Source organism: Phasianus colchicus, chromosome 19 (assembly GCF_987193195.1).
Source record: "Phasianus colchicus chromosome 19, bPhaCol1.hap1.1, whole genome shotgun sequence".
NCBI classification, from domain to species: domain Eukaryota; kingdom Metazoa; phylum Chordata; class Aves; order Galliformes; family Phasianidae; genus Phasianus; species Phasianus colchicus.
In genome coordinates, this window is record NC_143454.1 from 9478787 (window position 1) to 9502242 (window position 23456).

At 53.3% G+C, this 23456-nt stretch overlaps 1 protein-coding gene across 1 annotated transcript in view; it reads left to right on the plus strand.

The window, feature by feature from the left end:
- Nucleotides 1-6746: 6746 nt before the first annotated feature.
- RXRA (retinoid X receptor alpha) overlaps nucleotides 6747-23456 on the plus strand; it is a 73241-nt gene continuing 56531 nt past the window's right edge. Inside the window, exon 1 of the mRNA XM_031601827.2 lies at nucleotides 6747-7095. Coding sequence (XP_031457687.1) covers nucleotides 7068-7095 — 28 coding nt within the window. The 5' untranslated portion in view covers nucleotides 6747-7067. The remainder of the gene's footprint in view (nucleotides 7096-23456) is intronic.

Consider the following 23456-nt stretch of genomic DNA (forward strand, 5'->3'; position numbering starts at 1 on the left):
TGGTGGATCTCCTGTCAGGCAGGATGGTGTTACCTCTGGATTTATACTTCAGTAATGTCTGTATTTCTGTAATTTCTTAAATTGCCTTTAAGATGATAATATTTCCTAGAACATGGGGAATAGATTAACTGCACGCTACGGCGTTATCCAAAACTGCTTCGAGCAGCATTAAAACCAGATGTTCCCAAAGAGCCAAGGGAAAATGTTACCTGTGCTGCTCGCCAGCCAAGGGGCAAACTGCCTGTGCCTTATGCAGCAGTGCTGGTTTTCCTGGGATCATGGAAAACTATTGGAGCAGGGAGGGCTGGAGCTCCAGAACTGCAGCGATGTGGCACTGTGGGAGGTGGTTGGTGGGCACAATGGGGCGGGTTGGGGATCTGAGAGGGCTTTTCCAGCCTGAAATGACTCTGTGATTCTACGGGACACGCCGTGCAGCGACACGAGGCATCTCCACACCACAGCTCTGGCAACGTGTGCTCCACCAGATCCCCTCAGTTCCCATGTTGCCATCCATGGCTGCGGGGCACAGGGATGGCATAGCCAGGAGCAGCAGCCTGACCTACTTCAGTGCACTGCAATGCAATGGCCTCGCTGCCGTGCATCCTCCCGCAGGCACCAAGCACGGTTTGAGGGCAGCAGATCCGCACGGGGTGGGATGCTGTCCCAGCCTCCACCAGCACTGCTCCGAGTGCTCTCACCGCTGCATATCAACGCCCAGGCTCCATTAACAAATCAAATTGCCACTGATGTGCTTCTCATTATATCTCAGGGCTTACGCGTCGTTATTTCATTTAAAAGACGGCATTTGTTTTCCCTTCCCTGATTCCACGTCCCCAAAATCTCATTAGGAGGTTGCTGCTCGTTACAAAGCATTGCTCAACGCAACGTGCTGGGGGTGCAGGACCTGGAAAAGGGCCCCACATGGAGGAGGGGGAAATGGGGGTAATGAAGAGGCATTGCATTAGGAGTGCCAAGGCTCATTTGGGAAGAGAGGACCGGACTGTGGATGCTGACAGCTCCGTAATGCAAATCCCCCTCGGAGCACCCAAAGAATCGGCCTAAATGGATTGATGTGAGGATGGAGAAGAAACGACTTCAGTTTGTTTCCCTAATTCAATTCTATTTATTTTTATACGGCATCTACTTATAAAGCACCTCCCAGCTGCTTCATCCAGAAGAGGGATAATAGAGAATCACTGCTCTGGCACAGCTCTCACCAGTGCTGGAATTGCGGTGGGAGGGAGGAACACAACTGCTGGCCTTGAGGATTTGATTTTCCAAATCATCAGGAAATCACGTGCCATTTTTTTTTCTCTTCTTTTTCCAATTCCAATATTGGTAATTTCCCTAGGCTTTCCTCAAACCATCGCTGCAATATACTCAGGCTGATTCTAATCTCACGCTGCTTTTATAGCACTGTAATTCCGATCTCACACTGGTTTTATACTGGTGCAGCCCCACTTATTTCAACTGAGTAAATTCCTGATTTATGTCAGTGCAAACGATGGCAGAAATGGGCCCACAGCTCTCCCTGGAGCAACGCCTGGCTCCCACCAGGGTGAGGAAGAGGAAGATCAGCTCGTTTGCAATGCAAATGGTGTAGAAAACTGCTGCTACGTTATACCCAGACCCTCACTTTGCAATGCACTTTTGCTTTCATCTATAAAATGCACTTTGTTGCATTTTGGAAAGCCACGGAAGGTCATTGAGAAGCGATGTGTGGCTCTGCTGGGTGTCCATGGGGACTGACCCATTTATTGCCTTCACCCTTCTCTCTTCCTCAGCCCCACCACCGTTCTGTTGCTGTTTCAAGGGTGTTTTGTTGCCTCGATTTATTCTCTGTCATGTGAAGGGATGGAGCAGGCATCCTGATAGCTGTCCCAGGGGCTGCACCTCACCAGTGCAATGTTGGTGTTGGTTAAACAAACCCCTTGCAGACCCCACCAAAGCAAAACCGTGATGCTGAATCCATCTGGGCAAGCTGGGTCCTCTCTTGCTTGTGCTAAGGGAGGAAAAACAGGGTCTGTTGTAACTAATGGCTGTGTGGTGGAGTGATTTTCCCCTTTTGTTTGCTCTCGGGAAAGAACAGGATGGAGTTGGGAGAGGAAGGCAGTCTGATGATGAGGAGGGATGAGACCTTTGTTGGTTGTCCCTGAGCTCCCACCCACTGCTGTGCCCTGAGGAGCACTGCTGCAGTGTGAAACCCACCCGTTGTGCATCTGCGTGATGCTCAGACAGTGAGAAGGTGAGGGTTGATGGTATCAGCTCTCCTATGGGGCTGTGCAAACTCATACCCACTGATGACCCTTTGCCATTGCAAAGGAGAGAACGTTTGTGCAGCCGCTGGACAAAGTCTTCCCTTCACAGCCAGCATGGCAGCACTGAGCCCTGTTCCATACAGAAGAGCAAAGCCTGACCCCACAGCCCAGCAGAACCCCCTCAGCCCAACAGACAGACCCACAAGCTGACATCAGCAGAACGAAGCATGGCCCCAGCAGTAATCTGATAGAATCCAATGGCAGTTTCAGTTGGGGGTGGGGGGGAGGGATGCACTGAAAGAAGAAGCACTGAAAGTACACTTCCTTCTGTGCATTGCTGGGGAGACCATTAGGAAAACCACTAGATTATTTTTCACATTCTTCAGCGCAAAACTGCTGCGTTTTATGACCACTATCAATAACAGCTATCATATTACTAATGCTACAGTTGCCACATATATAATATTTAAATCACATTTGTGGCTGACAGAGACCTATGGATATTCTCGATCCCAACAGGCTATTACAGTTCATATCGTGTCTGTCATATAAATATTATGAATCATTTCCCACTATCTTTATGGGGGCTACATTGACATCGTCATAAAGGCTCTGGGCCGGATACTGGCTGCATATTTATATACACCTTCTGTATAGGTATGTGAATGGAGGGAGATTTATTCAACGATCACCAGTAATAAATGCCTATGATAAAGCATATTATCTTCACACTTCATTTGCAAAGTGTTTTATATGCAAGGATGGGGGGGAAGGCCCTGGTAGTGACACATCCTCCAGCTCTGGTGTAAGGCTTTGTGGTGAGGTTGCTCACAGCTGGCACAGCCCTATTGCAGCCCCAGGTGAGGCAGGGGGACCTTAGCTGGTGCCCAGCCCTGGGCCATGTGCTGCTGGCTCACACCAGGTGAGGATCTGGCTCCTGTCCCACCCGCAGGATGGGTGATGCTCGATGTGCTCTCCCCAAGGAGCTGTAAGTCTCATAGTTCACATTCTGCACTTCATCTTCCATCAGTTAATGGATCTGTTTCCTTAGCTTCCTTGGCAGCCAGGCTCTGGTCTGGGTGATGAGATGAAGTACATCTCCAGGTGTTGTAAAAAGCAGAACCAGACATTCCCTCTACAGAGCCTTCTTGCAAAGCAATTAATTAAACCATGGTCCCTGCAAACCAAGTAAGATGCGTTCAACCCAACTCACCAGCAAAGCACAAGAAGAACCTCCCTACCATCATTTAAGTCACATCCAGACTACAGCCCAGGTGCCCAAAGACCTCCCAGACCTGTGTCAGCTGCAGGAACACATCGTTAAGGCCGTCTCCACGTGCAGAGACAGACAAGAACAAGTGCAACTTTATGGCTGGGAAGTTGGGAGGTCTCTAATAAGCATTTAATGCCCTGCTCTGAAGCAGCTGAAAGCACAGCACAGTGCCTCTGACTGTACAATACTTCATCTGAGCAGTTTCCAACAGAGGGGATGAAGGCAGCGGCTCTGCCTGTCCCTGGCGTGGGAATGCAGCTCTCCAGCTCCAGCAGATCAAATAAATCATGTGCATTTCACTTCATAAACAAACATCATCAGCTTGTTAAATGCTGCTGGGGGAAAAAGAAAAAAAAAAAAACAAAAAAACAAACCAACACCAAACAAAGTAGAGGATTTGAATCTCAGGCGCTGAAGAAACGCTTTGTGCCTTTGAGTATCTGCTGGTTTGCGTGTGCTCAAAGCTGTTTGGGTTGGTGAGGATGGGTCGGGATGGGGATGGACTGCACCCTTTTCCAGGCTCTCGAGGGACAGCAGTGTGAGAGTGTGGGGATGGAGGGAGAATGGCCTACCTGGCTGCTTTTACCACCTGAATACGGGGTGTCCTTCTGCCAAACCCAGCTAGGATTGAGTGCTGAGGACAGGGAGACCCCAAATCATCCCATCATACATAGCTGCCCTCCTTCAGGTCTCACGTTTGAAGGTTTTTGCATTACTCAAGAGCAGAGGGAATGAGGACCACAGGAAGGCTTCCCATACAGCTCTCCAGGACGGTGGAGGACTTCCAGGTGCCCTCACATCCAGCAGAGCTACAAACCAACCTCACCCTGCTCCTCTCCGTGGCTTCGGCTCTTTGCAAGCAAGTGCACAGCTAAAGCCAAGCAGGGCTCGTTAGATTAGTGGTGAATTAAAGAACTGAGGGAGGTGGGTGGGGGAAAAAGGAGGTTTGTAACATCACAGAAATATTCTCGCTACCTTCTGGCATCTTCAGGAGACGGGAAATGTGGGACTGCATCCAGCTGTCTTCTCTGGGGCAAAATTCCTTTGGCTTCTGTGGGAGGTTTTACCCAAATAAGGACTGCAGGATCAGACCTGTTATTGTCACTGCAATTAACATTTAGATCCACATCTAACACAAACTGTTACAGGCTGGTTAGGGAGAAATTTAATTTGCTCTAAAGAGCTTGATGAGAGAGGAGCATGAAATGTCCCAGTTACGGTAATTCCTTGGGTTAGAATCCACAGAAGTGGATTTTCAACCCCGGATCAAAAGCTCTGCAGCCATCAATGTAAGCAGGCAGGTGTCCCCAAGACCTGGGACTTTTGCCATGCCAACCCACCCACATTTTGGCTTTTTTTTAACAACCTCAACTTTCTCTTATATCCTTATGTAGTATTTCCTTTTTTTTTTTTTCCTTCCCCTGCTCCCAGGAGTTAATGCAACTCAGCCATAAAAACTGACTTGGAGATGAAACTTGGCATTTCAGGTCCCAGCCCGGGAGCAAACGAAGTTACCAGTTATAAACAGGCTCCAAAATCTGTTTGGACATGCAGAAATTACAGGAGCAGAGGATAAAAAGGATCCAAGGCGCTTTCTTTTGCTTCAACTTCAGCAGCTCCAAGTGTCAGTGATGCAAGATGGATCCTCTCAGTATTTCTCTTCATAGAATCATAGAATGGGTTGAAAAGGACCACAATGACCATCTAATTTCAACCCCCCTGCTATGTGCAGGGTCACCAACCAGCAGCCCAGGCTGCCCAGAGCCACATCCAGCCTGGCCTTGAATGCCTGCAGGGATGGAGCATCCACAGCCTCCTTGGGCAACCTGTTCCAGTGCGTCACCACCCCGTGTGTGAAAAACTTCCTCCTAATATCCAACCTAAATCTCTCCTGTCTCACTTTAAAACCATTCCCCCTTGTCCTATCATACTCTCTCTTGCTGCAATTAAAGCTGACGAGCTGCAGCACACTGCTTGTGCTGGGAGAGGGCACAGGTCCTGCGCTGGGACGAGGAGGGAAAACCAATAGGAAAGGCAGGGATACCCTTCTGGGATGCACACAGGAGCAAGGATGAATGGGGTGCTGGGACATTGCACTGGGCCTCTGCGATGTGCATAGTGATAGTGCAGTGATAGCTATGGGATGGGCTGATAACACACACAGGTGATAGACTGGGATATGGCAATGGGGAGAGATAAGGGAGTGTGTTTTTATAGGGGGAGGTGCTAGGGTGCTAACATTTATGGCACCGGGAGCTTTGCCAATGAAAGAATCAACCTAGGCAGATAAGAGGCTCGGAAATGCTGGGGGTCACACAGAGAGGTGATGGTGGTGGCAGTGTGTCCTGGGGGTGTCACCCACAGACCCCAGCCCATGCTTGGGGGGAGGTGAGATGCAGCCATGGGGCTGAGCAGGGAGTGTGTCTGTGTGTGTGCAAAGAGGTGTTCATTGGGTCTCCACCATGGGAACCCAAAGGTATCATGCTCTGAAGGCCACTGGGGTGCAACAACTGGGGGCCAAAGAGTGCCTCAGAGGGGTTCTCCTGTGCTGCCTCCTTCCTTGCCAGCACCTCTTTAATTTTTAATGTTCCTTTCCCCCCTTATCGCTTTTAGTTTTTCCTTTTCTTCACTTTTTTTGACTTTTTTCCTTTTTCACATATCGATTTTTTTTTTTAATTTCCATTTCCCCACTTTTTTCCCTTTCCCCCCACACTTTTAGTCTTTCCATTCCCCTTCCCCCTCATCCATTTTTCCTTTCTCCCACATCACTTTTCCTCAACCCCAATTCCCCCATTTTTCCCCTCACCACTTCCTCCCACCCCCCTCAATTTTCCCTTTCCCCCTTTCCACTTACAATCCCCACTTCCCCTACACCTTCAATTTCTTTCTCCCACTTTTAACTCCCCCTTTTTTTCCCCCATCACTTTCAACCACCCTTCCCCCCCCCCCCAAATTTCTCCCTTTCCCTCCTTTACACCCCTCCTTTTTTTTTTTTCTCTTTTCCTATTAATTCTCCCTTTTAATTTTTTTTTTTTTTTTTAAATTCCTTCCATCCTTCCCCCTCTCCCCACATTCACACTCTCCCCTTTTCTCCCTCCTCTTTTTCCCTTTTTCCTCTCCCCAGCGCGGGGCGGGCGCTGCGGGGCGGGCGCTGCGGGGCGGGCGTTGCGCTCAGCTCCCCCCCGCCCCCCTGCGCTGGCCCCGCGCGGCGGCTGCTGGCGGAGTTACATTGTTGGGAGTTTGCACAACTCGCGGCTGCGCTGCGCGGGGCCGCCGTGCGGGCCGAGCCTTCCCCTCCCTCCTCCTCCTCCTCCTCCTCCTCCTCTTCGCCCTCCTCCTCCTCCTCTCCCTCCTCCCCCCTTGGGTGTTTTTTCTTTTTTTTTTTTTTTTTTTCTTCCCCTCCCTCCCTTCCCCCCTCCCTCTCCCCTTTCGCTTTGATTTCGCTCTCCTCCTCCCCTGTGCGCGCTGTGTGTGTGTGTTTTTCGCCTCCGCCGCCGCTCTCCACCGAGCCCCTTGGCATGAGTTAAGCACCAGCGATGGACACCAAACACTTCCTGCCACTGGGTGAGTTGGGTTCCGAGCTGCTGCTTCGTTCCTACAGCGGAGGAGAAGGAGGAGGAGGAGGAGGAGGGGGAGGGAGGAATACAGAAAATAGAAAAGAGCGCAAACAGCCTCCGGAGCTGCCGCCTCCCCCCGCCCGGCGCCGGGATGCGCTGCGCCCCTTCTCGGGGAACGCCGGGGGCAGTTCCCCCTCCCCACCCCCCCCCACCCCTCCCTCCATCCGGCTGCCGACTTTGTGCTTTTCTGAGCTCTCGGGTTGGATTTGTATTATTGTTGTTATTATTATTATTATTGTGTTGCGAAGCGGCGCAAGCGGTATTTTCAAACGGGGAAGCCCCTCGCTGCCCGGTCTCGGTGCTGCGGGGGGGGGGTTGGGGGGGAGGAGGCTGGCAGCGCGCTGCCTCGGCTGTTGCTTTCCTCTCTCCGTTTCTCTCTTTATTATATTCCCCCCCTCTCTTTTCCTCCTCTCTTTAGTTCCATTTTCAACCCTCTTTCCAGCTGGAGTTTGCCATCGTTTCGGTGCTGGAGTCAAGTCTTGGCTTGTTAAGGGCGAATGCCTCCCTGCGTCTGGCGTTCAGCAGAAGCGATATTGCAGAGCTCAGGGCTCGGGGAGGGGGAAGAACAAACTTTTAGCGAAGTCGCCTGGCGCCGAGCCCTGGGAGGAGGAATTGGGGCCGAGCCCGCATCGCTGCCACCGCGCAGCGCGACCGGCGGGGCTTTAAATCAGTGCTGGGGCTTTGGGAACGGAGGGGGGGGGGAGGGAGGGAGGGAAAGGGGTTGTTTGGGTTTTGTTTTTACCGAAATGCCCCCAGAATCACGGTTGTGCAGTGCTCTGTGCTGATAGCAGAGTTCTGCTGCTCTGCTTGCTCCCAAGTTGGTGCTGGGGCTGAAAGCATCTCCCTGCATGTTCCTGTCCCCCCCTCCCCCCCAAAAAAAAAATAAACAAACCAAAAAACACCCAGTCCTTTTATAGGGTCAGCAGATAGATGCAGGGTCATGTACCCCTCAAATAGTGTCTGTCTGTGCCCACGCTGTTGGTTTAAGAGTGAGGCTGGCTGCCCAAAGTTCTGGCTTTTCCTTTAGTGTGGGTGAGGGACCCTGAGTGGGGTGATCAGGATTAGGCCCTGGTGATGTGCATGTGTTTTCCTGGGGAGCCCAGCTCGCTGTGGATGCTGGTAGCATGCCGTGGTGTTAGTCATGTTGGAGGGGGGGGGGAAAGCAGTGTGTGTCACCTTGCTGCTGTCTGGCAGAGGGTTTGCATGCTGGTGTGAGTGAAAAACAACGGGTTGGTCTGCTCAGTTCTAAACGCAGTGTGTGTGTGGTGGGGAGGGAGGTGAGGGGGACACGGTGGTGGAGCATGGGGGGACACACTGTAAGCAAGAAATGCAAAGTTATGGGGAAAATGCGGCTTGCGGTTGATGGAAGTGCATGGTTGGGGGTTTGCTGCAGGAAAGCCTCTCCAACTTTATCCGCTGGCCTTTGGTCACACGTTGCTGAAAACCTCAGCTTTGGCTCTAAGGGCTGAGATTGAAAGGGGAGAGTTGGGTCTCGCTCTGAGTTTGGGGACCAGCAGAGCCCCAGAGCTTGTGGGCAGCTTGAGAGAGCAAGGAGCGCGTGGAGCCTGTGCTGAGCCCTGAGCTGGGGGATGGAGAGGGGCCCACTCCTGTTTGCATGGCACTGGGGTGCTCTGGCAGGGCGATGGCTGGGAGAAATGGGCAAAAAATAGCCGAGCTCGGATGCTTGGTGCCTTCCTGGAGCAGCTGGGGGTCAAAAGCAGGCTCTGGTACTGCGTGGCCCCATCAAAATCTCAACTCAGTTTGGCCTAAAAAGGATAACGGCACGGGGGCTCGTGGCCAAGCCCTGCCCTTGGTTAGACTCAGATAACCCCGCTTATGTCATGGGTGGAAACATGGCCAGCACCGGGCACTTTTAATAGTAGGATCTCGTTTTGCTGCTCACCTCAGCAGCGGCTGGCAGACGCTGGGCAGAGGCTCCTGCCAGGGCTCCACATCCCCAGGCATCTCTGCAGCCCCCGATGTCCACTCTTCTACAGCTGCAGCCAGGTTGGGTTGGTGATGGGTGTGAAAGTAGCAGAGTTTGGTGCTTTGGGCAGCAGCCTTTTCCCAAATGTCTGAGTAAAAACGTGGCTCACCGTGGCTGTTGCAATCCCTACATTGCTTCCTTCTCTTTGCCCCCGAGGAGGTGGAAGGTGCTGGGTTGGGTCAGTGGGAACCCACACCTGTGTGCAGTCCCCCTCATTCTGCTCCTTGTAGCTGATGGGAAAACCCATAGGGAAGGAAATGAAAAATAGGATCGATGGACATGGTGTCATTGCCTGGGTGAGCGTCCCAGTGAGCATCGCCGTGCCCCTGTCTGGGGGATGCTGAACGGTGCTGAGGTCCCTGTGGGATCAGGAGATGAAGAACAGACACACTCAGGGCTGTCCGAGCGCAGGGCTCGACCTCTCCTGACTGACACATGCAAAAGGAGCCAGGAAGGAATTGTTGTCTTTATCAGAATATCGGCTGCGAGGGTGAAATAAACCCTTGGAGGGTCCCTGAATTTACTCTGTGTTGTCCTGCTGGGCAGGAGAGAGCATCTGTGCTCCTCGTGTTTGGGGCATTTTATTTATATAAAGGAGAGTGGGGGAGAAAGCCACAGAATTTTAGTTATTCCTTGCAAATATTATGGTTGGCATTTTGCTCCTGTTGAAGGAAAAAATAAAATAAAATGAGGGGGCAATCCAAATGTTTCACTGGAAAATACGCCCTGCCTTCATCCCACCCACATCTGGTGGGCAAAAAGTGAAAACTGATGGAGAAATGGGTCAAAAACCCCTTTTTGTTGTTATCCCTGGGTGCAGGGATGGATCCCCACGTGCCAGATTGGTGGTTAAAAACCAAGCAGGGTGTGGAGGTGTCTGTGGAGCGGTGTGGGGGCTGCCTGTGGTCCTGGGCTGTCCCAAAGTGTCCCAGCACATCGTGCTGTGTGAGCAGGGATTCCCTTTAGGCTCTTGAAGTTGGAATCGCTGCGTTGCTCTTGCCGTAAATAAGCTGAGGCCCCGTGTGATGAATATCCCAGACCTCCTATCATACATATCCCGGGAGCCTTTATGATGCATCTCTCCTGCTGTTGGCTAAGGGTTAGCAATGCCGTGTGTGAGCCTGGCTCCTCTGTGCAGCTGGGACACCTCGCGTCACTGCAGAGCCCTACGGGGCTGCAGGGCTGTTCCCCAGGACCTCAATCACCTGATGAGGCTCTCATTAATGCTGCTGCGTGGATCCCATCCCCAGCACATCTCCCCATCCTATCCTCTGTTTGTGGTGCTGAGGGATGCTCGGGGCAGTTTGTGGGGTCAGTGCTGGCAGTTCCCTCATTGCTCTCACCCAGGCCCAGCTTGGCTCTCATTTCAGCCCAGTTACAAAGCAGTAGGGGAGGCAGCCCGGGTGGTTTTATTCTAATTGATTTTGTCAGGAGTTGCTGTATTTTATTACACGGAGACTCCGGAATAACTTTGAACGTTTGACACGCACACGAAGAGCTGCTTTCTGACGTTTCCTTCTTTGCTCGGCTTTTATTTCCCCCCCCCTCCTCCTCCTCCTCAAAGCAAAGCTGTGCCTGCAGGGAGGAGCAGCGGCTGCGTCTCTCCGAAGGCTGCTGGAACATCAAGGCAGCACGGAGCAGAAGAAATCATATTGCAAATAAGGGTTTAAAAACCCCTGCAGAAGGATCCCCGCATGCACCGTGATTTTCAGACTTAGCCTCGGAAAATGCCCTCTTGTTAAATGGGAACCGGCTCTGGGAAGTGGCCTTATTTTTGTTTTGGACTGTGTTTGGCTTAGAAAAAGTGAAGGAAAAGGTGAAGCAACCGGATTTTAGGAGCGTTTGGAAATAGAAGGTGTTGCCTGGGATAAACAGGGAGCAATTCCCATGCAGACAGTTCACATGAAGCCCGAATGCTGCTCCCCCAAACCCCCCCTTCTTTTTGAAATGTTGTTTAACGTGGAGTTAAAAACTAATCCTGTTCAAACAGACCTCTCTAAGCACAAAACATTTGGTTGGTTGGGTTTTTTAGGCTGCACCTGGGGCTGCCGGGCCCCCAGCCCGGTGTGTGGGGTTGGATGCTGGGATGGGGCTGGGTGGGAAATGGAGGCAGGTGGGATTTGTTGGGGGTTTTGGGAGCTTTGGCCTTGTGGTGGTGATGCCATCGGGCTGTGCTTGTATGCTTTGGGCTCGTGGTCGCTTGGAGGTTCAGGTGGCCAATGCAGGTGGCTTTTAGGGCTGGGAGTGGGGAGAAGCTTGTGCTTGAGTGTTCCAAATGGGGAAAGAAGCAACACCCCAAGTCTTGGTTCTGTTGGGAGTAAGGATTGCATCCCTTCCTCCTGCTCTCCGTGTGTCCCAATGGAAGGTGACATTGGGAGCTTGGGTCCCCCGGAGTGCTTTTGGGATCAGTCTCTTGCTTTCCCCTGTTGCATTGGTGGTGAAGGGAAAGCTGTTTTGGTGGCCTCATCGCCCTGTGGGGCTGCAGGGGCTCCCAATGGCTGGTATTGGGGCCATCAGAGCCAACTTTCTGTATGGTTTGAACCTCGAGTTTGGGTCTTGTCTGATCCGTGATCCTTTCCTCATGGTGCGTCGGGTGCGAGATCGCTGCGGGACGAGGAGATAAAAGGTGCAGCCCTGGTATTTGCGACCAATAAAACAGTAATGGCATTCCTGTCTGCTCGGTACTTCTCATGCTCTCCTCTTTCGTGCAGTCTTGGCTTTCTTCAGGTTGCACTGCCTTAAAAAAAAAAAAAAAAAAGGAGGGGGGAGAGACAAGGGGCAGCCCCACAGCTCTATGGCAAATCCTTTGCAGTGGGGCTGCCAGCAGCGCTGGCTGGGTGCGTGCCTGCTTCCAGCTGGCGGTGTGAAGGCAGCCCCGTCTCAATTCTTGTTTTTCCATTTTTGGCCGACGGGTGAGCGCTGCCGGAAAGTTTCTTTTTTTTTTTTTTTTCTTTTTTTTCTTTTTTTTTTTTTTTTTTTTTGCTGTGAACTCTGTGGGCTGCGGAGCTGCGATTTCGTCTCGTGGGCAGCGCGGCTCCCACGTCCCCATTGCAGAGCATGGTGAGGCAACGGCGGCGGTGAAGCAAGAGCGGAAGGGCTGGCACCAGGCGGCTGTGCTGCCTTGCAGAAGGAACAGCCCCTACGTCTCCCCTCGATGCTGGAACAGCCCCCCCACCCCTCCCATCTCCTCATTTTAGTGCCCTGTTTTTGGAAGAGGATCGGCTTTATCGGCAGTGGGAAGCTGTGCGCAGAGGAGCGGTGGCCCCTAACGCTGCAGCTGGCGGCAGATAGCGGCGTATCAGCAGAGGTTGTGCCGGAGGTGCTCGCTGGTGGGGATGTGCACAGCCACACGTTGCTTGGCTGCGTTCAGAGCTCCCGCTCCTTGCACCTTAGTGTGGCTGGGATGCGGGGTTGGGAGCTGAGGGCGAGGAGCTGGAGTGTGTTGCAGGGGGAGCTGGCTGGTAGCTCAGCACCTGCAGATCCAGCCCTCCTCCCGACCTGCACTTGCTCAAGTGTGGCTCTCAATGGATTGTAAAACCCAGCGTGATTCACAGCTCTCTGCCCTCCGGCCCTCGCTGAGCATGAGAGAGAAAATCATTCTCTGGTTTGTCATCCTCCTTCCTAACGGGGAGCTGCTGCTGTCCGGCTCTTTTCCCCCCCTTATCACAGCTTGTGGTTATCCGTGTTGTAATTTAAATTTCACTCTCATTTTTGATTTTTCTTTTTTTGGGTAATTAAAGCATTTCAATGCAACCCCCAAATGTGGGGAGGAAGGGAGGGAGGTGCAGCTCCGTGCGTGCGTGTGGCTCACAGACAGTGAAATTGCACCCTAGAGTTATAAAGCAATTGTCTAGCTCAGCAGCAGAATGAGCATGAAATGGTGCAGAAAGCAACTAAATAAAATTGGGTAAGGCAGATGCATGAAAATAATGACATCTCTATAGTGGAGTCAGGCACGCTCGCTCCCGTTCTCGTGAGAACAGATAAACTTTCGGAGCAGCCTTAGCATTTATTTTCCCAGGATCTCTTTTGGAGTGGGAGCACAGTGGTGTGGCTGAGCTCCATGCCCTCTCTTTGGCTATGGGGTCGTGCTGAGCCCCTCACTCCCCCCCCTGCTCCGTTCCCCAACCGTCTCTGCTTTCCCTGCTCGTTTCCCATGTGGGTTTTTCTGCTCAGCCAAGCACCCAAGCGATAACCTTTGCAACTTCATTTCCCTGCTGTGCAGCGCGAGGCTCGGGGATGCTGTGAGCGGGTGGTTGTGCAGGAGACCAGCCTGGTGCGGTGGCAATGACACCGAGCTGCAATCCTGGCTCTCCCTGCAGCTCTCCTTCTGTTTCCCAGCCTGAAGCGTGGCACTGTGCTCCTGCCCCATCCCTTGCCTTGCTCCCAGGCTGTCTCTCTCGGTGCTCGGATGCTGCCTGGAGCCTTTAACCTCAGCAAAGGCACGTTCCCCTCTGTCAGCTCGGGGAAGCTGATATGCTTCCTGACATTGTCTGACGTTTTGCACCCGCATTCCTCCCAGGCTGGAAACAAGCTGCTAATCCCCCCCCACCTGGGGGACACGGAGGTGGCACAAAGGCTGCTTCCCCTCTTGCTTGCAAGGCTGTTCTATCCAAATTTAAAACCATCCTTTGCTTTTTTGGGGCTGGCTGCAACAAACACCTCTTGGTGTCCTGTAGGGCTGTGTCCCCACAGTCCCTGCTTTGGGACACAGGGATGTGTGCACGCTGCCATCTGTCCTCGGAAGGTTTCCATGCAGACGTTGCTCTGGGTGGATGCTGAGGTGTCACTGCGTTTTTTGCTGGTGGAGAGAAGGGGAAATGGAATTGCACGCATGCAAAAAATCAGTGTGAAGGCATAAATCAGGGCTCGAGTGAAAGGTTAAAGAAATCCAGAGGAAACAGAGCGATGAGCGCGATAGAAAGGAGTTTCCTGTACCTACATGGGCCACCCAGGCTCTCTTCCTGTTAGGGTAAACCTGTCAGAAGCTAAAGTTTTCTGCACACCTAAGCAAGTTGTGGGCATGCTGTGCTGCACGGGGCAGTGTTAGTGCTTTGTGCCTGTCCTGAGCCTCTGTGGGGCTGTTTGGGGGATGCTGCAGTCCAAGTGGGGCATGATGCAGTTATCTGGGCTGGAAGCTGGACACAGTGCAGCCCTAAATCCCTTGTCCTAGCAAAGGGAAGGCTTGTGTCTGCCTGTTTGTCTGTCCTGCACACCCAGAGCTGTGCAGTGTTGGCTGTGGTTGGGGGAGGAATTCATGCTGCAGGGACGGATACCTGCGGGCCCCCATTTAAGCACTTAGGAAGGCTTAGCTGTGATCCCTGCTCAAGATAGCCTGGCCCTGGGCCAGCTGATACCCATTGTTTGCAAATGTCAGAGACTTTATCTAAACAGCTCCCAGTCGGCTCGGAGCATCCCATGTGCACCGAGGGGCTGCTGCACCCTGCGTTGCTCCCTCCCAGTGGGGTTCTTTGCTGCTTATAGGGTTGGGAGACGTGGATTTAATTCATTGGGGTTTTGAGGATTGGACCTGGCCCTGTTTTGGTTACTGGGGCATCCTGCTCAGCTTCAGCTTCTGCTCAGGGCAAACCAGCAGTTCCCATCCAGAGCTCTTCAGGCCCCACCTGCAGGGCAGGTTTAACCTGTGGGAACGGGAGGCTGTGGGTCACTGTAGGGTTGCTGAGCACGGGTGCTTGGTTTGCTCACGGCTGCTGCTTTTCCTCCTGGGCTGGTCGGCTGGGTGCTGCACCATGGGAGCAGAAGTAGCACCACGTCTGGGTTCTGCAGCAGAGCTTTGAGTCCTCCGGGTGTGTGCAGGAGTTGTTGCAGGGTTTCTCATGGGGAGCAGCACTGTGACCCACACACTTCCCCACATCCCATGAGCCCAGGTGCTGTGGGGCTGATCTGTGTAGCCATCAGGTCTCCTGCTTGGACCCATTGGCCCCAGGTCTCTTTTTGTCACCCACTGTATTTGTCAACCACTCAGTCTGATGGATGGGTGATGCTCTTGGCCTCACTGCTCTGCTATAAGGGGTTGGGAGCAGGGGCTGCATGGAAAGCACCCAGAGAGCAGGGTCTGATGTGGGCTCAGGAAATCTTTTGATTCTCTGGGTGGGACTAAAGGCTTTGCATGGGGTGGGAAGCTTCAGCTGGTGGGGGGGACAGTACAAATTCTTCAGGTAGAAGTGACTCTACCAAAAAAATAAAGCGTTGGCCTGTCTTGTAGTTATCAGTGTGGAAAGGACAAGCACACAAGGACTTCCATGCAAATGATTAAACCCACAGCCCTGCTCCAAAACCTGGGGAAAGGAGCCCCAAGCTGTGGGGTTGGGGGCTGCAGGTGCCCTCCCAGCTGCTGTGCAGTCAGCATTTGTCATTGACTCCATTGGGTGGGCTGAGTTTCCCAGCAGGGAGCTGAGGGCTGGGACTGACATGCAGTGATTTGCTGCCTTTATTATGAAGGCATTAGGATGGCTGGGGTGGGGAGCAGGAGTTCACGTGTTCCAGACTTTCAGGGTATGTTTTGCTGTGAAAAGGTGAAATCCTGTGTGTGCCTCGATGGAGAGTTAGGAGAAAGGCTTTCGCCCGCGCTCCCGGCCCCGTCGGTAGCTGGAGAAGAGGAATGTTATAAGGAGCTATTCATCATTGCAATTACTTTATTAAGAGTACACAGTGTGCTTGGGAGCTGGAAGAGATGGAGCTTTGGGATGTTTTCAGCATTATAAATACCAGTTGATTACATCACCCAGCTTTTAAAAAAGGGTATGTGCAGCCCTGGTGGCAGAGAGGCTGCATCACCAGAGCAGTGCTGCCACTGGGGCTCTTTTGGGGTCCAACATCCCATAACCACAGCACTGCCACTGCTCTGCAGCAGCACTGTGCGACCTCACTCCGCCTTTAAACCCCACGTTGCTCTGAGCCCCGGTTTGCAGTTTCCTGCCCTGTGTTTTGCAAGGGACGCCCACCTTGGCAGCACCCATCCTGCAGCTGCCCCGTGGCACTGCTGCGTTATCGTGGCTGTGTGCTGGGGCTAAAGTCCACGATGGGAAAATGCCCGGTGGACTTTTAACCAGAGAGCCCAGCTGGGAAAACTTTAACTGTTTCGTGGCAGTCTCTGCTGGGAAGCAAACAGAGAAACGGGGCTGGGTGCAGGCAGGGGAGGGATGCTCGTGCTGTGTCCCTGTGTGGTCCCACATGTTGCTTTCTGCTGTCAACCCCTCGGCTCTCAGCCTGGCTGTGCCACGTGGGTTGGGCCCCCAAAGTCTGGTTGTGGCACGAGGAGGCTGCAGCTGTAGCACTGGGCTGTTCTCCATCATCTCGCCCTGCTGCAGGGCTGGGAGCTGCCCTTGGCTGTCCTGCTGCATGCTCTGTACAGGTTCACTCCGTGCAGCAGGCAGGGGGTGGGCATGGCTCTGCTGCATCCATATCAATGGGAATCAGCATCTAAAGCTTAAAAGGAGACCTGCTGCTGCTGCTTTTTTTCTCTCCCATAGGCCTCCTTTGTGTGGACGGGGGTTATTCCATCATCCTCACCCTTAATCTTTTTGCCCTTTTTTTTTTTTTTTTTGCTTTTGTTTTTTGATCCCCCAACCCAGACTTGCAGGGTGCACAGAGCACAGCTCCCACAAGCTGTAGGGCACTGCTGCCATTTCCAGGCCCCTTTTTCCCCACTCTGGCTGAGGCTGGGCAGGATTTCCCTGCAGCCTCAGTGCTCTTTGCAGAAAGGCCCTATTCAGCTCCGAGGGCACGGGGCCAGCACGGGAGGGATGCTGATGCTCGGAGCTCAGCACTGGGTTGGCATCTTGGGTCTGGATGGATTTGGGGAGGCACAGCTTCATATGGGAGCCCAGTGGCTTCCCGTGGCTGTGCCGTCAATGGAAGCGATTCCAGGGTGAGACATTCCAAACGTGAAAGCCTTTATTGCTGGGTAGAGCTAGGTTTGTTTTGTTTATCATCCATTTACTTGGCTTTGGAGGCATGCCCAGATTTCTCCAATTTGGTGTGCGTGGATGTGTGATTTATTAGGATTCAGGTTTTTTTTTTTTTTTTTTTTCTTTTTTGTCCTGCTTTAATTTCACTTCCTCAAGCTGACAGGCCGGGTGAAGAAACTTCTTTTGGATGATTTCCTCTGTAGTTTTAAGGGGATGCCTAAAAATAAAGAGAAAAAGCTGAAGTGGGGCCGGCAGTCAGAATCCACACAGTTTGCTGCTAGCGTGGTAGCAAGGAGAGCTCAGGAGCTCCAACGCAATGGGGTTTCATGTTGAGGTGTGTATGGCCATGGGCAGCCCTGTGTGTCTGCAGAGCCCATCGTGCTGCAGTCCCCGCTCTTAGGCACACTTGTAGCATGCGAGCAGCCCGTAAAAATAGCAGTGCATGTCTAAAGCTTTGCCAGCTCAAAGTGTCGGTTTCCTCTCTTTGGTTTGATCTGTTCCGCAGCAGTCAAGGAAGAGGAGGGGGGAGAGAAATCCATCTAACACTGGAAAACGGAATTGCAGCCCGCAGGAAGCAGGGGGTGGGGGGGGGAGCAGGTAGGTGAGCACGGAGCACCTGCGGCCGCTCGGAGCTGCTGCTGCTCACCGACCTTCGCTGGGTGGGTTTCGCAATTGCTCCGGGCTTTCGAAATAAGGAGCTGGGATTTTGCTGGGTGTTCTCAGGGGCTGGCCCTGGGTGTGCGTGGCGACAGGGAAACCACAGCAGGGAGGGGTGGGGGATGGAGAGACCCGGAGAGCTGTTCTCTGTCTGTCCGTCCGTCCGTCCGTCCTTAGTGCCTGTCAGCAAAGAGATTGAGATGAAGGCAAACTTCTTCCCCCCCCACCCCCTTTGAGAGAGGGAGGGAGGAGGAGGAGTGAGAGAAAAAGATTTTCCTCCCGGGGATCAGTTGTGATAAAAAGCTTCTCCTTTGAAAAGCAACAAGAGAAAAGAAGTGTGTCTAATCCTGCAAGAGAAGAAAGGCGGAACATCCCTCCGCTGAGAGCTGCCCTGGGGATGGAGGGACCCCGTAGGGATACAGAGCTTGGGCTGATCCCTCTGCAGGATGCTTTTTTGGGATGGATGAGGATTGGCTCAGAGGAGCTGTGACTGGGAGGAGGCTGTGCCCCACTGCTCTCCTCGTGCTGTCATTGCAGCTCAGCAATGACACGTACAGATTTTTTTTTTTTCCCCTTCTACTCTCGGTTCTGGGGCTGGGGAAGAGGAAAGGCTGTGCGAGGATGGATGCTCATCCCTGCAATGGGCCTGGAAGACTTCCACCATAAGGTTGGAAGCGTCGACTCCAATGGGCTCCCCTTGAGCTACGGTCACCAGCGGTCCTGCACAGCCTCCTGGTTCTGTCCTGTTGCTGTGGTTGATGATTTATCCTGAGCTGCATCCGCCCTGTCTCATGACTGGGGTGAAAAACTCCATGAGGGCAGCGCGGGGCTGCGAGCTCAGAGTTCCTTCTTTGTGCCCTGAGCTGCACCGTGCAGTGTGAGCAGCACTGCCTTTGGGGATGCTTTTGGAGACCAGATGTAAAGAGGTTCACCTGGCTGCTGAGAATTCCCCGTGACTCCTCGAACTGAGTGACATTCAGACAGCTGAAGTCCATACTGTGCTGTGGTTAAGGAGCTGGTTTCTGACTGAGGGTTGGAGAGGCCAGCAGGGTTCTGCTGTTGGAGAATGGGAAGCACTGACTGGTGGGCAAGGACGGAGCGTCCCTGTGTGCCACGAGCCTTTCAGGAACTCTGCATTAGCACATGTGGGCTGTCACCTCCTGCCCTGATCTGCCTGTCTGCTGCTCTCCTTGCAGGGGGAAAGCAGTGCTGAGGTTTGGTGTCCATGCTGGGCTGGGGCAGCCCGCAGCACTCGGGGTTTTGGCAAAGCCCCCCCCCCTGCCTTTGTTTGTATACAGAAGGAGCGAGTGACTCACAAACCCTCCCGTGGAAAGGGGATCAGGAAATTAGCTCAGGCTCTTGTGAAAGACCGAAGCCAACTTGAGACCTATAATTAAAGCGGGTGTCAAAGAATGAAGTGCAAATTCCTCCGTGGGCATATCACTGGGAGGGAGGGCAGTGCTGGCCCGGCAGCAGCTCCTGGGGGGGCATAGGGTTGTGTGGGACCTGGCTGGGGCCGTGCCTGTCTGTGTGCCCCAATCAAGGCTGCTCTGCCTCTTTGGGGAGAGCAAACCTATACAGGAGGTAATGCCAACGGTGTCCCATCCCGTTACCATCCATAAAGGGTCCTGCTGCAGGACAGTGCTTGGAACAGGTTTGCTCTATCCTCTTGCCCGCACTATTAGCATCGTTACATTTATTATTGGCTCCCACTGCTGCTTCTTTTCCTCTGTTTTGGGATGAGACCACGGCTGGGACATCCTTTGGTGTGGAGCAGGGAGCTGTGACATGTAAGCTGCTGAAAATCAGGGTGTTTCTGCTGCAATCCAGACAGGTACTGAAGACCATGCAACAAAACAGAGCCTTGCAACAGAGCCGTGCAATAAACAGAGCTGTGCAACAGAGCCGTGCTCCTCCTGGAGCTGTTCTGAGCAGCAGCTGGGGGGAGGCTTTCCCCTCTGCAGCCCAAGCACACATCTGACGGATGGGCTCCTGCTTTGGGAGGGGAAACTGAGGCACAGAGTTGCTGCCGTTGGTTTGTAGAGCGCTTGCAATGGCACCAGGCTGTTGCACTGTCGCTGCTTTTCCCTACCTGCAGCCCCTGGCTTTGTGACAGGGACACGAAGCGCGGTGCCCCTGCTTGGCCCCCCAGCAAATGTCAAATCTGCTGAGCAGACGGAAAAAAACCACCAAAACCCAGCCCCACTGCACAAGGAAGAAATGCTGGTGTGTCCTGGGCGGATTAGCAGAGACTCCTCGGCGGATTCCTCCGAAGGGAGGTGCTGGAAGCCGGCCACCAGCCGGGCCTGCTGCATTTTTCCTGGATTCTCTTACCATTCGGGGACTGAACTTTTGTCTGAAAAATATGTATTTTTAACTCGGCGGTGTCTGAAGCTCGTCTCGGCTTTGGGCTGTGCTTGCCTTTGTGCTGTCCGAGATGGAGGCAGGGCTGAATGCTGCTACCCGCCCAGGCTGGGAGGTGGGGATAGGAAGCTTCTCCTTAACCCACACACCGTGTTGGCTATGGCTGCCTTGGGAACCAACATGTGAGATGTATTCATCCCCAGGTGCTTGCTTGCATCCCAGCTGCTGCAGGGCACCTGTGTGCCACCCTGCTCAGCCTCTGGAGCTGCGCTTTGGCTGCGGTGAGCTCCGCAGGCTGTGTTTCCATAGGGTTGCCACTCTCTGTGGTGCTTTTAGCTCGCTTCCCCCCACGAGGACAGTGCCTGCCCGAAGCAGCAGGACCATCCGGGCTGTGTTTTCATAATGAAAACAAATAAAACAAACCCATCCGCGGCGCTGTTTACAATAGGAGCTTGGGAAGAGTCAAGCCGAATATTGCTTCCTCACCGAGTTTTTTCGCACACGAGTTTGTTGCTGTTGGCCAGCTCTGTGTGCTGGGCTGCTGCTGGCCCCCCGGGGTGCTCGGGATGGGGACACACGTGGCTCTGTCCTTGGGAAGGTGCCCCGGGAGCGTGGTGGTTTGCTAAGCAAGGAGGGTCTCACGGTGGGGATATCTTTGGGGTGAAATAATGTGTTCTGCGGAAGGATGAAGGGTGGGTTGGCCAACACCTGCGCTGCTCGCATCCATCCCAGGGGGCTGCACTGTGCTCCAGGAGCATCGCTGCTGTGGTTTGGGATGGGAGCTGCTCTGCTCCCGCTGCCCTGGGGTTGGAAAAGGGATACAGGCTATGGGAGGGAGGTGGGCAGGGAGCTGTGCGTGGCTGTGCCGTGCAGGGATGGCTTCCAGCTGTGCACGGAGGCTGAAGTCTAGCTAATGAGTCAATGGCAATTAATTAACTCCAGGGCACTTAACAAATATTAACTAATTGTTTTGCTCTAAGCAAGGTCCGTCCAATTACCCCACTGGTTAGGCTGAGCGTGGAGGAGCAAATTGCACACGCAGCTTTGCAGCCTGAGCATCTCTCCGCTCCCCTATGAAGGTTTGCAAGGGGAGAGCTTGCAGTGCTGGTGTTGATGGCCTGGGTCGTGGCCATGCTCTGAGCCATGTCAGCAGAATGCCACGTTGCCGTGGGTGGCAGCAGTGGTCGTGTGGGTACATTTATTTTTAAATGGAACAGTTTGGCCCTCAGGTGGTTTCCAGTTTGTTTATTTATTTACTTCGTTTGGATGGCCGGAGAAGTTTGCAGGAAGGTTGCAAATGGTGGTTTATGGTTGGGAAGGGATTAAATCTGAGGCCCCATTGTGTGAGCAGGGCTAATTTTAGGCCTCTGATCTTAAAATAGATGAAACAGGGGGGAAAAAAAAATAAAAAGGGCTTTTCCCCTAGGCCAAGGGAGGGATGCCCCGAGGAAGGGATGCAGCCAAAGTCAACAGAGGGACAGTGTGGGCTGCTGGTGGCTGGGGGAGCTCACCCCACTGTGGTGCTGGGAGCAGCAAGCAGTGTGGCTTTGCGCTCTGTTTCAATGTCCCCATCCCAAGCTGGGGGGGCTCTGAAAGATTGGGAAGCATTTGGTGGGGAGTTAAGTCCTCCTGCAAGCAAATATTCCAGCTATATTAAAATGCTTGGGATTTTCAAGTGAATGCAAAGCGCACCGAGCGGTGCCAAGAAAAATTCAGCAGCCTCCAAAAACAGCTTTCCTGGAGGGTTGTTGGTTCCCACTGCCAGGAGGAGGGGGAGCCCGGTGGGTGCAGGTGATGCAGCCCTATGGTGCCCCATCCTGGGTGGCATCGCCAAGGTCCCCGCTCTGCTGGGATGATGCTGAGCACAGGCTGACAGCGAGCAGGGCGTCTTGACAGCATCCTGCAGGCTTGTCAGCACTTGGTAATCTCCTTTCTCCCCGCTCCCCAGGAAACTTCTTGCAAAGGTGTTGACAAATTCAGAGGATATTGCAGCTGAGGTTCTGCTGAGCCGCGGGGCTGCGTGCCCATACCTTCACCTGGCTCCTGGGCTGCAACCCAGTGACCAGAGCGGAATAATTCCGGCCATTCTCCTCATAGCAAAGCTGGAGGGTGCTGCGAGCCGCTTTGCAAAGCGACAGGCAGCAAAAATGCGAGGCATGCGTTCCGGCAGAGCGTCGCTCTCTGGGTGTTTTTGCAGGGGAGAAATCTGTGCGATTCCATTTTCTTCGGGTTAAAAGCTCTCCTGTACCCCCCTTCTTCCCCCCTCTCAGTTTCCATGGGTGTGTAACCAGCAGCTCATCTGGAGGTGTCCGGCTGTGCTGGGAGATGCTTTTCCGTGCGCTTCGCCGTGCACCTGGGAGGGGAGGGAGAGGTGGGCTGCTGTCGTTATCATGTGATGGTATGAAATCACAGCCACTTCGCATCCAATGAAGGCTCCCGAGCGCTGTTAGGCGTGGGGGGCTGCGGGGGGATCTTGCCCTTCATGCAACACACACACAAACACTGCTGTCACCCCAGCGCTGTGCCTGCAGAGAGGGGGAATTCCATCCTGCAGCCGGAATTTGGGTCAAAGGTGTTTTCAGTACACGGCGGAGGGATCTGATTGGGGCCCTTCTTGGTGTGTGTTTGTTTTCTTTCGCTGGGACTTGTGTGGGTGGGGGCTGGGAGGACAGCTTGCTGGGGAGGGGGGGGTCTGGGGCTGGGATTTCCCAGGGTAGGGCTGGGATTTCGGATGGAGGTATGTGGTGATGCTGGGAAAGAAGGGGTTGGCACGTGGTGGATTCTCCCCTTAAAGAGCCCAGAAAAGCAGGTTTGTATGAAGAAATGCATTGGTTGTTTTCAGCCTCTTAAAAACTGTTTGTTTTCATCCCCGCCATTAATGTGAGCTCTAAAATAAGAACTGCAATTTGCAGACACTTTTGCTATTAGCAATAGGCAGGAGTTAACCATTCAAGCTTAAATTAATTGTGCTGTGTGGGTTTTTTTGGCCTCCTCTCCCTTCCCCCCCCCCCCTTATTGATGCATAATGTATGATGAGAAAAAGTGAAAAAAATAATTAAAGTCTGAAGAGCTCTGCATGGATTCATTCATTATGAAATCTGGGTCAGCAGTTGGAGAAGGAAAACGAGGAAGGCGGGGTGGGGGGGGGGGGTGGGGGGGAGTTGTGGTGGAGTGGAAAAACGGGACTTCAGAAAGGCTGTGGGCATGGGGGGAGTTTGCAAAAGGCCCTTTGGGTGCAGCCTGGGAAATGCAGGTTGTGTGGTGCTGCTCCTGGAAGGGATTCCCTCGCTGGGAATCACTCCTTGGGGATGGGCTGGGGGAGCACTGATGGCTTGCTGCTTGGGTTTGAGCAGCCATGTGCTTCCTGAA